Below are 13134 nucleotides of genomic sequence, written 5' to 3'. Positions count from 1 at the left end.
GGAGGTATAGGGGTGGCCAAAGCCGCGGACCTGCGAGGGAGGTCCCAACGAGCAAAGAGAAGGGAAGCCAAGGGGCTAGTTCGAGACCACCGCCTGAAAGCGTCGTGACTGTGCTGCGAGCGGGGTGGGGTGGGGGGGTGTGGTGTTTGCAGGGGCCGCGAGTGGGTGGAGGGATCGAGGAGGAAAAAAAAAAACCTGGGATACCTTGGCCCGTAACTAGAAGAGCAGAGAAAGGAGGAGGCGGGAGAAAGACGCACAGGTGGAAGAGGTCAGAACAGAGCCTGACTAACCAGGGAACGGTCGGAGGAGGACCTAGAGAGGAAAGGGAGGACCAGGGAGAGCGGGGAGGCGCAGGGGGGGGGCACGTGAACACAGTAGAAAGCGATGAAGCGGGGTGCAGAGAGCCCCCGAGTTGGGAGCCTGCAGCTCCTCCAACTAGTGCCAGAGCCACCAGCCGTTCCTACCACCTCCATCCAGCTGGGAGGGGTCCGCCCTATGATGCTCTGGGCTTTATGCCCCACCCCTAGGGCAGGAGGGTGTCTGAACGTTTACATCCCGGCCCTAGGGCCTCTGCTGTTGAGTCTTTGCCAGCAATCTGGGGAGACCAACAGGTACCGCCTTCCCATAACTCCAGGGACCTAGGTTGGGAGGAAGCCCGCACCCCACCCCACCCCGGTTGACCCTTTGCAGCCTACCTGGTTTGGAGGACTGTCCAGATATAAAAGGAACTCAGTGTACCAGCGCTCAGAGTCTGTTATCTTTCCAGCCCTGATTTCCTCCCTCCAAGTTTGAATAATGGAGCCCGTGGGAACAGATGGAGGAAGAGAGTGGGGAGGAAATGGTGAATGTTAATGGAATAAGTAAGAGCTAGGGTGAGGAAGATAGCCAAGGGCCAGGCCGAGCCAAGCCCAGCCTAGCTAGGGCCTTGGGAGAGGCTCTTCAAGGCCTCTGAGCACTACTGGCTCATCTCCCTCAGGGCTCTGAAGGCTGTGTGACTGATACCCGCCTCCTGGGGCCTTACAGTCTCCCAGGAAGCCAACTAAGGAGAAAGCACCGGTTGGTTAGTATTGGTAGCCTTGTGCATCTTGTTATCAGCTGGAGCCCAGCAGGCCCTTCTCTCTCCAAGCTCTGGAACAATTGGGTTTGATCCTAGGTTTTATGGATTTGTTGGCAATATAGGACATTCTTGAGTATGTATGTATACATTCATGTATGTATGCATATATGTTTTTGAGATGGAATTTCATACTATGTAGCTCTGGCTGTCCTGGAACTTGCTGTGTAGACAGATCTGAGTGCTTTCTGGAATCTTAAGAATAATGGACACATGGGGCTGGAGAGAGCAATTTTTGCTCTTGCAGAGGACCTAGGTTTGATTCCCAGAACCTACAGCTCCTAACCACCATCCAGGGGATCCAACGCCACCTTCTGGCTACTCTGGGCACTGTACACAATGTGATGCACTTACATCCAACACACATAAACATAAATAAATCTTTAATAATGGAATCCCTTTCAGAGCCAGGGTCCAGGTGAGGTCATCACCAGATGGTTCTGGTGGTTCCTTGGTATTGGCAAAAGAGCCTTGAGTGGGTGGGGACAGGGGTGAAGGCCTGATGATGAAGCTGGGTCCAACCTATGACTGAGCTCTGGCACATGCGCCTCTCTCTGAGCACTCAAGGGGACTCCCCCAAACCCCAGCACCCATGCATCTCTGCAGCCACAGCTGTCGGTACAGCAGCTATGGGCACACTGCACTTGGCAGCTTGCTGGAACCCACCACAGGTCATCTGGGGTGCCCTGCATGACAGGATTTATGGCATCCTGTTATTTTTCAGCAAGGAACTTACTGCTATGCTCATGTGCGAAGACCCAGCCCTCCCAAATCCATCCTGAATCTTCTCTCCAGATCTTTGCACTCGGTGCCATCTGGATCCAGTTGGATCCAGCTGGGGGGAAAGGCCACAGGGTAATGTGAACAGCAAGAGTTTAATATAGTCACATGTTTCCAGTATATTGGAGTCATGACAGAGCCACTGGTAACATGGGTGCCAGGATCAATCATAGTTGATAGGAGTGCCAGGGGAAGCTGCTGGCCACTCTGCAGTGGTTGCTGGGGAACTGCTGCCCTGTAGCACAGGGAATCCCCGCTCCACTCTACACTCTAAAGTCCCCGCACAGTCCTCTTCTTTGGATTCTCTCCCGCGCCCTCTACTGATGAAGTCTGTTGTGCCAGATGAAGAGAATATTTTCTCACTCATCGCCATCTGGGGGTGAGGTGGGTGGACGCACTCGGACTTCCACATTTGCAGGTCAGTAAATCAATGGGTAATGCCATGGGGCTTGGGGTGCTGCTGGTCTTTAGTCCATGTAGGCCAGCAGTGTCTCATGTCAGCCACAGTTCCTGTTGATGTGTATGGAGAGAGTTTGGGGGAAACTGGAGCCACATGCAGCTGTCTCAGCATGGAGGGCTGTCTGCCCAGGCAACACGTTTGCCAGTTGCAGGCAGCAGTGAGTCAGTCCTGACTCAGTCTTATCTGCCCGTGCTGCTCCGTGCCGAATGAACTACACCAGAAGCCAAAGTGTGAGACAACTTCAGACACTCCACAGAGCCCACAAGACCCTTCAAGAGCTGAGCCACAGGCTAGGAAGAGAGGGGGCTAGATGTGTCCGGAGGCTGCTTGTCTGGTTCCAGCTTCAGACTCTGGGCCCAGTCAGCTCCAAGGACCTCACAGTGGGGCAACATCTCTTCCACCAGGATCTGAGTGAGACCTGGGTGGGACACAGCAGGGAGGTCTGAGATGTCCAGCTTGCGGAGGTTCCTGAAGAGGCAAGAAGGACAGATGTGAGTGGCACCTGTGTGTATGTGAAGGGTGGGTTCTGGCCCTAACTACAACTGGTAGTTTCTCTTTTTATTCTGTGTGTCTGAGTGTGCACTTGCTAAGAAGGGAATCCAGGGATTAGTGTATTCTACTGCTGACCCACAGCCCTAACCCATTACTGGTACATTCTAACCAAACACCGTAGCTCAGCTGAGTTCCCAGCCCCTCTCTGGGGGATTCTAGGTAACTTCTATACCACTGAGCCACGCCCCTGGCTCTCCTTTAAAACTATAGGTAGCTGTAGAGTTATGAGTGTGAGAAATTCACTGCTAACTATAAATATGGTTCTTTGGCTTCTCTCCCACAACAGTGTGACACACAAAGTCTCATCTGTATATAAAGGCAGCAAAGCCAGGAGTCACTGAGTCCCTCTCAAGACAGAATGCTCGGCTGTGCTCCTACCCTGGGCACTAGATCAGGGGTCAGGCAGATGGCTAGTAGCACCAAGGATCTCTTCCTGCCTCTGCCCTGTGCCAGCCTGAGCAGAGATCTTACTGGAGGTGGTGGAGGCAGGCAAGGCCCCGTTCTGAGATTCTGGGGCACCCAGCCAGCGAGAGCTCCTGCAGTGAACCAGCCAGTAGGTAGAGGCGGCTGAGGCACCAGTCGTCCAAGTTGGGGCAGCGCTGCAGGGACAGGGACCGCAGCTCCTTCAGGGGCACTGGTGAGTAAGAAGACAGGTGGCACCAGGGGCCTTTCTGGGTCCCAATGACAAAGGGAAACCCACCCATTCCGGCCCACTTACAGAGGTTGCTCAGGCCCTGGTAGTTGATGGCACAGCCACTGGCATCCACAGCCTCCACAGGCACATGCTGGAACTTCTGAATCTCGGCAAGGAAATGGCTACGGTTATTTCGCCGGATCCACTCCTCGTCCTGAAACCTAGAATGAGAGTTGGCTGAGGGCCACTGCCCAGCTTCCCATGGGTGGCCATCTGGCAACAGTGGCAAGATGGCACTCTTCATCCTCCTGCACACAGGAGGCCAGAAGCCCCAGATATTGCTCAGCATTAGTGCTGGGGGCTGAGGTACACACAACTGCATGCCTGAAAGCCCAATGTTTGGGAGGCTGAGGCAGGAGCATTAGGAATTCAGGGCCAGCTCGGGCTTCAGAGTAAGACCCCAACAACACCCTCCACCCCAACACACACGAAAGGAAAAGAGCTACATGTATGAGCAAGAGTTTTCAGACACATTTTATCCTACGGATGTTGGCCCAGGTGTTCAAACCAGGTAGGGAGAGTAAACAGAAACTTTGTATTTTCCCAGAGAGAAGAAAACAAAATAACCAAGGGGCTGACAGATGGCTTAGTGGTTGAAGCTGCCTGATGCCAAGGCTCACAGCCAACTAGTGCCTCAGGGCCCCAAGAGCGGATGGAGAGAAGGGGTCCCCTGACCTCCATACAGCAGCAGCACACCCCCATACACTGAATAAATGTGTGTGTGTAACAAGAAAGGAAGGAGAAGGTGCATAAAGACTTCCTCTTTGAGACAGGGTCTTGGATCTTGTTATGTAGCTCCAAGTTTATAATTCTGCTTCTGCCTCCAAAGCAGCTAGGATCACAGGCACACGCCACCATGTCCAGCTAGGAGACACACTGATGCACCTGAACTGTCTTCCCGTCCTGGGATCACAGGCACATACCACCATCCAGCAGAAAAACACTTCTTTTTGCTTTTTTGAGATAGGGTTTCTCTGTATTGCCCTAGCTGTCCTGGAACTCGCTCTGTAGACCAGGCTGTCCTCAAACTCACAGATATCTGCCTGCCTCTGCCTCCTGAGTGCTGGGATTAAAGGTGCGTGATACCATGCCTGGCTGCATATAACTTTTTAATTATTTTTTTAAAGAGGGGGTTTTAAGGCTGGCCAAGAATTCACAGGGAGCCAGCTGCCTCTGCACCCAACACATTGGGATTAAAGGGCTGGTTGTTAATTTAAATTGTATTTGTGTGTAGGTATTTGCATGTCTTTATGCATGTGTTCAAGTGCATGCATGTCAGCCAGTGGTTAGGGCATCTCCATCAGATGCTTTCCCATGATGCTTTGAAACAGCATCCCTCACTGAACCCAGAGCTTGCCAGTCTGGCCATGCTAGCAAGAGAGCCTCAGGGATTGTCCTGTCTTTACGTCCTCAATTCTGGGTACCAGCTAGCTCCTTCTAAATGATGAAGTCTAGGAGCAAGGCCCCCACCACACAGCCATCAGACGGTAGAGGCGCTCTGCCCCGCCCCCACACCCCGTCCCCACTGCTGCCGTACTTCACTGCGCCTCCCTGCTTCAGGATGAAGAAAGCAGCTGTGACATACGGGCCATATTTCTTCTGGATGTTAGTGAAGGGTCTGCAGAGAAATGAGAGCAGAGATGAAGCCTGGGACCTCTCACTCTGTACCACTGTGTCGAGGGGCAGACCACTGGGCACCAAGCAAATAGAGACTAGCCTGGCTGCAAATCTGCGTGCCATTAAGTGCCATGTACCAGGATCACATTGGAGACCAAAGCTGACAATTGTCTCTGCCTCTGTTCAACTACAAATCAGGAAGTAACAGAAGCAAATCCCAGAGTACCAGTTCTGAGACGAGGATAAATCAGGGGCAGCCTGACTATGGACACTCATTTAGAATAGATGTTAAAACCCACTTCTTGGCCAGGTGTGGCACCCACAGGAGGATAAGGAGCTTGAGGCCAGCTGGCCAGAGCTGTGTGACAGCCTCTCTCAAAAACAAACAACGGTGGGGCTAGAGATGGCTCCACTCAGCAGTAAAGCCCTCCTCCACCAGCAGTGTATCCACGTTGCTTCCCAGCTGACGTCATAAATGACTGCAGTGGCAGGAATTGGAGGAATTGGAGCAGCTCCCATGGGCTCATCTTTGCTTGGTCCCCCCCCCCCCAAGTAGAACTGTTTGGAAAGGATTAGCAGGTGTGGCCTTGTTGGAGGAAGTGTGTCACTGGGGTCGGGGCTTCGAGATTTTAAAGGACCACGCCAGGCCCAGTCTCATACTCTCCTCTCTGGGCTCGCAATGTGTGAATCTCAGCTACTGCTCTAGTGCCATGCCAGCTTGCGGCCATGCTCCCACCATGATCCTCATGTAACCTTCTGAAACTGTAGGCAAGTCACCATTTAAATAATTTCTTTTAAAAGCTGCCTTGGCCATGGTGTCTTCTCACAGCAACAGAACAGTGGCTACAACACTAACCTTAAAATGAAAGGCTTCGGGCTGGTGAGATGGCTCAGCGGTTAAGAGCACCGACTGCTCTTCCAAAGGTCCTGAGTTCGAATCCCAGCAACCACATGGTGGCTCACAACCATCCGTAACAGAAATCTGATGCCCTCTTCTGGAGTGTCTGAAGACAGCTAAAGTGTACTTACATATAATAAATAAATAAATAAATAAATAAATAAATAAATAAATAAATAAATGAATGAAAGGCTTCAGAGCAAGCAGGCCACACAGTGAAGTGGTGGGAACCTGGAGAATGACCCTGGGAATCCTTTAGCATTGACAGACTAGATGTGAAGGCAGAGAGAAGCCAAAGAAAACACCTTAAAATTCACCCTTAGCATCTGGGTGGCCAGTGGCACCTACTCTGTGGATGGGGACAGCTTGAGAGTAAGATTTCTTTTAAATGGGAGACATGAGAGATCTGAGTTGTAGCTAAGTACGTCTTGACCCCCAAGCACAGCCGGTGGTGGAAGTGCTTATATAATGAGTCTTAGAGGAGGGATGGACCAGCGATAAAGACGTGAGTTTGTAATGCTGGCAGTGGAAGCCACAGCCTGGCAGAACTGGGGCTCTGGCTGGGAGGTCTGGCCAGCAGGATCTCCCTGGGGTCTTGTGAGCCATAGGTTCTCACCGATTCTCCCAGTTGACTTTTGAGATCTGTTTCTGGAGCAAGTACTCTCTCAGAGTCTGGATGTCCTGGAAGTGATCTGAGAGGAACTGCAACAGCGTTCTTTTCTTCTCCCGACTGCTGTCCGGGGTCACCAAATCATTCATGCTATGGATGAGCCTGGCTCGCCCATTCCATTCTCGGGCGCCCAGGTGCAGGAACTGGAGAAGGGGAGAGGGAAAGGATTGAGGTTGAGCCTGGAGATGGGTTCCACCCCCAACTCTTACAGCATGACAGTTAATCTCAGTCTGTGCTTCCCGAGTCTTTTAAATCCTTCTGGTAACAACCCCCCTGCCCTAACTTGGGGATGTAGCTCAAGACTAGAGTCTCTGTTTAATATTCATAAGGCACAGTGGTCAATCCCCAGCATGTCCACATCCCCAGTCCTTAACCTTTGGGATTCAAAACATTTCTCCAAATTCTTCCATTCAACCAACCATAAATTCATTCCTAAATGCAGCCAGACTTCGTTTCCTCAAGTTCTTCTAATTTCCCACAAAGTCCTTATTTTTTCCCCCAAACTCCCATTATACCTTAATTTCTCACCAGTGCACTCTGTGGGTTGGGGGGTGGTGGTGGTGGAATACATGCATAGTGTGCGTTCAAATGTGTAGGTGTCCTTGCACGAATGTGCCCATGTATGGAGGCCAGAGATGGAGGCCAGCTGTCTTCCTCGATTGCCCTTAGCTTTATAGATCAAGGCAGGGTCTCTCACTTGTACTGCAGCACCGCAACTCAGGTAGCCCAGCCAGTGGGTTTGCTTGAGGAATCAACTGTCTTTACCGCCAGAGTGCTGGGATTACAGGAGAGCCGGCATGCTCCGCTTATTCCAACTCTGGTCTTCATGCCTCAAGCGCATGTGCTTTAATAATGAACCATTTCCCCAGCCCAAATTTTACCCAGTTCTCCCTAGGATTTTGCCAAATGGTCAACTTCTTTGCCGTCCTGTCCACGTAACCTTTACAGGTAATGCTGGAGATGGAGCCCAACGAAGTGAGTACCAACAAAATACTCTACTACTAAGTACATTCTCCGGGTTAACGAAGTTCTAGGAATCTCCCTCAGGTTCTTCCTCGGACCTCCCCGCCTGCACACCCTGTTCTTTGATTTCTGTTTGTTTCCTATTAAGGTTTAATTACTTATTTACAGGCAGGATTTTATGTTGCCCTGCCTGGCCTCCAACTTGACACACAAAAGGATAACCTTGTCCTGATCCCTCTGCCTCCACCTCCCAAATACTGGGATTACAAGGTCCTTAAATTCCCCAGGAATTTCGCGCAAAAGCATCATTCGCTCTACATCCCCCAAACCCCGGCCCCGTCCTTTCCTCCAGGAAGAGCCGTCCTATTCCGTGGTTGGCTAGGCCACCCTCATCCCTTTGGTTTCTCTATCAAGCGACCCGAGACCCTCTGTGGCCCCCGGCAGCCCCAGACGGCGTCTCCCGGGCGAGGTCCGGCAGGAGACGCTCTGTCCCCGCAGGCTTTTGTTTCCCAGGAGGCTGAGCGAGGTCTCGAGAGCCGAGCTGCAAAGTGAACCCCAGTTCCGGGGCTCCGGCCGCCGCGGCCACCTACCGCTCTGGGCGCCGCCATCTTGCCAGGTAACGTAAACAGAAGGGGCGGGACGTTCCCTCCGCACACGTGGTTCAGACCACGTTTGTGGCCACGCCCCTCCTTTTGTTTTAGCCTGCCTTTTAAAGGCACACACCCCCACACCCCACCCCACACACAGGAGGCGGTCTTTCCCGTTAGGCATCTACTCCTCCCCACTCCACCCCACCCCCGAGTGCGGTCGCAATTCTCTAGGCGTTCATTGGTCTTTCAGTTTTCACCCGCTATCTCTTTACAGCAGAATCAGTACTGCTGATTGTGATTTTTTGTTTATTATTATTGTGTGTATATACACGCGTGCATGCCGCGGCGCAGGTGTAGAGATGAGCAGAATCTGGGCCCAGGAAGTGAACTGAGATCCACCGGCGTGCAGAGGAAGCACCTTTACCCACGGAGCTACTTTGCTACCCTATTATTAGGTTTTTTAAATTTTATCTTCTATGTATGTGTTTGTGTGCATGTAGCTCTGCACAACGTGTGTTCAATGCCTTGGAGACCCAGAAGAGGACGCTGGATCCCTGGAACTGGAGTTGCTAGCCCCTATATGTGTGTGTGTGTGTGTGTGTGTGTGTGTGTGTGTGTGTGTGCTGGGAATTGAACCCAGGTCTTCTGAAGGAGTAGTCAGTGCTCTTAACTGCCACTGAGGCTTCTCTCCTCAGCGACGCGGTAGTGGCAGGTTAGACTTGAGTATAAGAGACTGTCTTTAGTTTGGAGCTGACATCTACACTTATTAAGAGAGTTCTTACTTTTACATGGAGTCTCGTGTGAATGGTACATTTGCCATGAACTTTTTTCAATTAAAAACTTATATTTATCACTAATGTGTGTATGTGTTTTGTGTATATGAGTGCAGGCACACCTGTGCTGTGGTCAGAAATTTATGAGGTGCTGGGGACTAAACCTTGGACCTCCTGCATGCTAGGTAGCTCTTTACCAACTGAGCCACATCCACAGCCCTCAGTGTGAACTCTTGGTGGATTCTCTTCATTCATTCATTCATTCATTCATTCAATTCAGTGTTTACTGAGCACTTGCAGTGGGTACTGGGGTCGCACTGACAGCCCTTTTCTTAGGTAGTCATCATTCTAGGTAGAAAGACAATAGGTAAGAAATGAATACAAAATTAAAGCTAGTGTTTGATAAAAGTAGGTAAAAATGGGCAATATATTAGGGTGTGGCAGGGTACAGGGCAGCAGTGAAGGTCCGAAGAGCAGGTGCATTTAACTGCAGTGAGTGACAGGAGAGAGTCACCTACCCCAAGACTTGGAGTAAAGGTGTTCAGGCAGAGGAAACTGCCAATACAAAAGGCCTGAGGTCGTTGCCAGCTTGCAGAGAGGTGGAGACTTGACCAGAGTTGGGCAGTGGGGCTGGCTGCCTGGCTGCCCAGCAGGGGTTCATTCTATAACAGAGAGAGGAGTTTCACAATCTGATTCACATGCTGCAAATGTAACATGTTACATGAAGGATGATTCTGAGAGGACAGAGGTGGCCTTGAGACCAGCAAAGCAACTACTGCATAGTAGAGGCAAATGATGGGTGGGTGGCCAGGGTGAAGGCTGCTACAGACAAAAGCCTGAGAAACCAAAAGGGGCCACTCACGGAAATGGAGAAGCAAGGAGCGGTGGGTGTGTTGAGACCAAACAGCCCCCAACCACAGATGTCCTTGGCCTGTAATCCTTAGAGTCAGTATGTAGCTGTTACTTTCCTGTTGCTGTAATAAAATGCTGTTACTCAAGGCAACTTACAGAAGGAAGATTGTTTTGGATTGCAGTTCCAGAGGGCTAAGCAGCCATCATAGTGGGCACAAATCATAGCGAGACCTAAGCACTTCCCAGTTCTGACCGCTCTACAAGGATACAATGCTGCCAAGTCCATGGCTAGCAGAACTAGTTTCTGTATGGTAGCCTGCAGCCTCCATACGGAGGCTCTTCAGGCACACTGGTGGCAGAGCCCCAGCAGGGGACAGACAAGGACCAGGTTGGGGGCTGATCAGTTATTCCCCTAAAGAGGCTGAGGAAGGCTGGCAACAGGGAGGGCCTAGGAAGGAAGACAGCTCATCTCCTTCAGGTATTGAGCACCAAGCACCATGTACCCTAAGAAGGGGGGTGGGGGGTGGGAGGGAGTACTGAGCACCAAGCACCATGTACCCTAAGGAGGGGTGTTGGGGTGGGAGTGGGAGGGGGTACTGAGCACCAAGCACCATGTACCCTAAGCAGGGGGATGAGGGGTGGGGGTTGGGGGGTGGGAGGGTGTCAGCCTGAGGGGCAACAGGGTGAAGCTGGACCTCTGCTCAAGGCAATCTTTGGACCCTGTGAGATCATGGAGGTTGTACTCTAGAAGAAAAAAAAAAAAGAAAGAAAGAAAATGTGGCCAGCTGATTCACAATGAAGAATGGACTTTGGGATGTCTCCGCCAGCCCCTCCCCGCCTTCCCTGCATCCCACAGCTTCCCAGGGGACTGGGTCACTTGGACCTTGCTACTTCCTGCTCTTCAGTCCATGGTTCAGACTATGGAGCTGTGGGTGCAGCTGAAGCAGGCCGGACTGGAGCCCAGTGGATTGGGTCCACTCCCCAAGGCTCTAAGGATGCCCCCACCAGAGGGGAACCCCGGTCAGGCCCTTACGTCTTCAGGGGCAGAATTCAGGGGTGCCAGGGAGCTGCTGCTATGGATCTGGGAGGAGCTGGTGAGTGAGGGCCTTAGAGAGCTAGGAGAGGACGAGGGACGTGAGTGAATATTGATAAAGGTAGACGTAGCCAAGCATCAGCGGGGCCTGGGCCTTATTACACCTGTAACGCAGCATCCAGAAGTCTGAGGCAGGAGAACTGAAAGCTTAAGTCCAGCCTGGGCTGCAGATTGAGATCACGTGTGAAAATAAAATAAATAGGGGCAGACACAGGTAAGGGTGGGGACAGAGCATGAGAGACAGGATTGGAGTCAGTCCCAGAGAACAGACAGAAATCAGAGACCCAGAGCCGGATCAGACAGAACCTCAGATGGAATGGGGCCTGGGAGAGCCCAAAGGCAAGGGTGAGAAAACAGAGCCGGAGATGTGGACACAGAGGTGAGGGCCCTGGCCAGGCAGGGCAGGGCAGGACTTGAGCTGAAACCTACCCCCATGGAGCTCTGCCAGGCTTTCTTGCTCCCTGTGTGCTATCTCCATGGTGTTCTTTTATTACTATAGGGAAACATGCGCCGAGTGGATGTCCAGCTGTTGGGACAACTGTGTGACCTTGGACTGGAGATGGGGACCCTTCGGGAAGAGCTGGTCACTATCCTGGAAGAGGAGGAAGAGGAAGAAGAGGAGGAGGAGAAGGAGAGCTGTGTTGAAGAGGACAAATGGCCCGAGGGGAAGCAGGAGGAATATCCTTCAGGGAGCTCCTATCCAACCCAGCGCCTCCCTGACTTTGAGATGACCATCTGAGGTCATTTAGCTTGACACGCAAATGAGATGCAAATTCATGCAAAGGAAAACGGAGATTGAGAATCAAGGGTGTTCCTTCAGCAGACCCAAAACACGTGCAGTTGGAGACCCCAGCATGGGCCCGGGGGCTGTGGGCAGGTGTGATTGTAGATTTGGGAGGGGCACAGAAGCCACAGGTGTGTCTGAAGAGATGCTGCAGTGTGACCTGGAGGCCAGGTGCTCAGCCAAAGTGACGGAATCTTACAGGTTTGAAGACCAATTCTGCTTAGTGTGGTAGGCTCCATGGAACTGAAACGTGGTGGGTTCAGACTGAGATGAGAGGTGGACAAAGGTCAAACACCTCTGTGGTAAAACCTCTCAACAGTTCAAACAACTCGACAACTACGTGTTGAAATGATATTTTGAATATGTGAGATAAAATATTGATTTAATATGCTTTTATTGTGGTTGTATATCGTAAATCGATTATTTTAACTATTTTTCGTGTGTGGCATGTGATATATGTGCACTTATGTGAGCAGGCATGTGGGGGCGTCTTCCTCTATGGCTCTCTACTGTAAACCCTTGAGACAAGGTCTCTTCTCTGAACTAGAAGCATCCCATGTGGCCAGACTGGAATCTGCCTGCTCCCGCCCCCTACCCCCAATACTGGGATGACATGCCTGCATGGTTGCACCTGGCCTTTTCATGTGGGAGATGGGGGGGGGGGTGTCTGGTTCGGACCTTTAGGTTTATATAGCAAATGCTCTTGCCTATGAAACTTGCCCTAAACTGGTTTCTTCCTTCTTTTCTTTTCCTTTCCTTTCCTATTCTTGCTGTCTTCAGACAATCCAGAAGAGGGCATCCGATCTCATTACAGATGATTGTGAGCCACCATGTGGTTGCTGGGAATTGAACTCAGGACCTCTGGGAGAACAGTCCGTACTCTTTTTTTTTTTTTTTTTTTTTGGTTTTTTGAGACAGAGTTTCTCTGTATAGCCTTGGCTGTCCTGGAACTCACTCTGTAGACCAGGCTGGCCTCGAACTCAGAAATCCGCCTGCCTCTGCCTCCCATGTTCTGGGATTAAAGGCGTGCGCCACCACGCCCAGATCAGTCAGTACTCTTAACCGCTGAGCCATCTCTCCAGCCCTGTAGACCAGGCTGACCTAGAATTCACCGAGATTCTCCTGTCTCTGCCTGTGAGCTCCAGGATTAAAGGTGTGTGCCACCGTACCTGGTATTCCTCCTTTTCTCATTCTGTGTGTATGTGTGTGAGTGTGAGTAAGTGCATACCACAGCATCTGTGTATGTGTGTGAGTGTGAGTAAGTGCATACCACGGCATCTGTGTATGTGTGTGA

The 13134-nt window shown here is 51.4% G+C and overlaps 2 protein-coding genes across 3 annotated transcripts; one reads left to right on the top strand and one right to left on the bottom strand.

The window, feature by feature from the left end:
- Positions 1-1518: 1518 nt before the first annotated feature.
- Dmac2 (distal membrane arm assembly complex 2) lies at positions 1519-8381 on the bottom strand. 2 transcript variants are annotated; one of them, XM_021219410.2, is made up of 6 exons: positions 8339-8381; positions 6732-6928; positions 5138-5218; positions 3625-3761; positions 3378-3540; positions 1971-2822 (listed from the first exon to the last, which is right to left on the bottom strand). In XM_021219410.2, the coding sequence occupies exons 1-6, from the start codon at positions 8354-8356 to the stop codon at positions 2645-2647; spliced, it is 774 nt and encodes a 257-aa protein (XP_021075069.1). In that variant the 5' UTR covers positions 8357-8381; the 3' UTR covers positions 1971-2644. The 2 variants fall into 2 exon arrangements, with proteins under 2 accessions (XP_029387518.1, XP_021075069.1); XM_029531658.1 differs by lacking the exon at positions 5138-5218 and having other exon boundaries at positions 1519-2822.
- A 2438-nt stretch (positions 8382-10819) lies between these two features.
- Erich4 (glutamate rich 4) lies at positions 10820-12224 on the top strand. The gene is made up of 2 exons (XM_021219843.1): positions 10820-11057; positions 11556-12224. The coding sequence occupies exons 1-2, from the start codon at positions 10872-10874 to the stop codon at positions 11793-11795; spliced, it is 426 nt and encodes a 141-aa protein (XP_021075502.1). The 5' UTR covers positions 10820-10871; the 3' UTR covers positions 11796-12224.
- The last annotated feature ends 910 nt before the right edge of the window (positions 12225-13134 follow it).

The sequence above is a fragment of the Mus pahari genome, chromosome 19 (assembly GCF_900095145.1).
Source record: "Mus pahari chromosome 19, PAHARI_EIJ_v1.1, whole genome shotgun sequence".
NCBI classification, from domain to species: domain Eukaryota; kingdom Metazoa; phylum Chordata; class Mammalia; order Rodentia; family Muridae; genus Mus; species Mus pahari.
Note: the sequence above shows the minus strand (reverse complement) of the source record. Positions and strands in the feature narration are given on the sequence as shown.

Coding starts and splice junctions, on each gene's coding strand:
- Dmac2 (XM_021219410.2), bottom strand. Junction 5,219..6,731: donor AAAGTCAACTGGGAGAATCG/GTGAGAACCTAT, acceptor ATTTCTCTGCAG/ACCCTTCACTAACATCCAGA. Junction 3,762..5,137: donor AAGCAGGGAGGCGCAGTGAA/GTACGGCAGCAG, acceptor CTCTCATTCTAG/GTTTCAGGACGAGGAGTGGA.
- Erich4 (XM_021219843.1), top strand. CDS start 10,872: ATGGTTCAGACTATGGAGCTGTGGGTGCAGCTGAAGCAGGCCGGACTG. Junction 11,058..11,555: donor TATGGATCTGGGAGGAGCTG/GTGAGTGAGGGC, acceptor TTATTACTATAG/GGAAACATGCGCCGAGTGGA.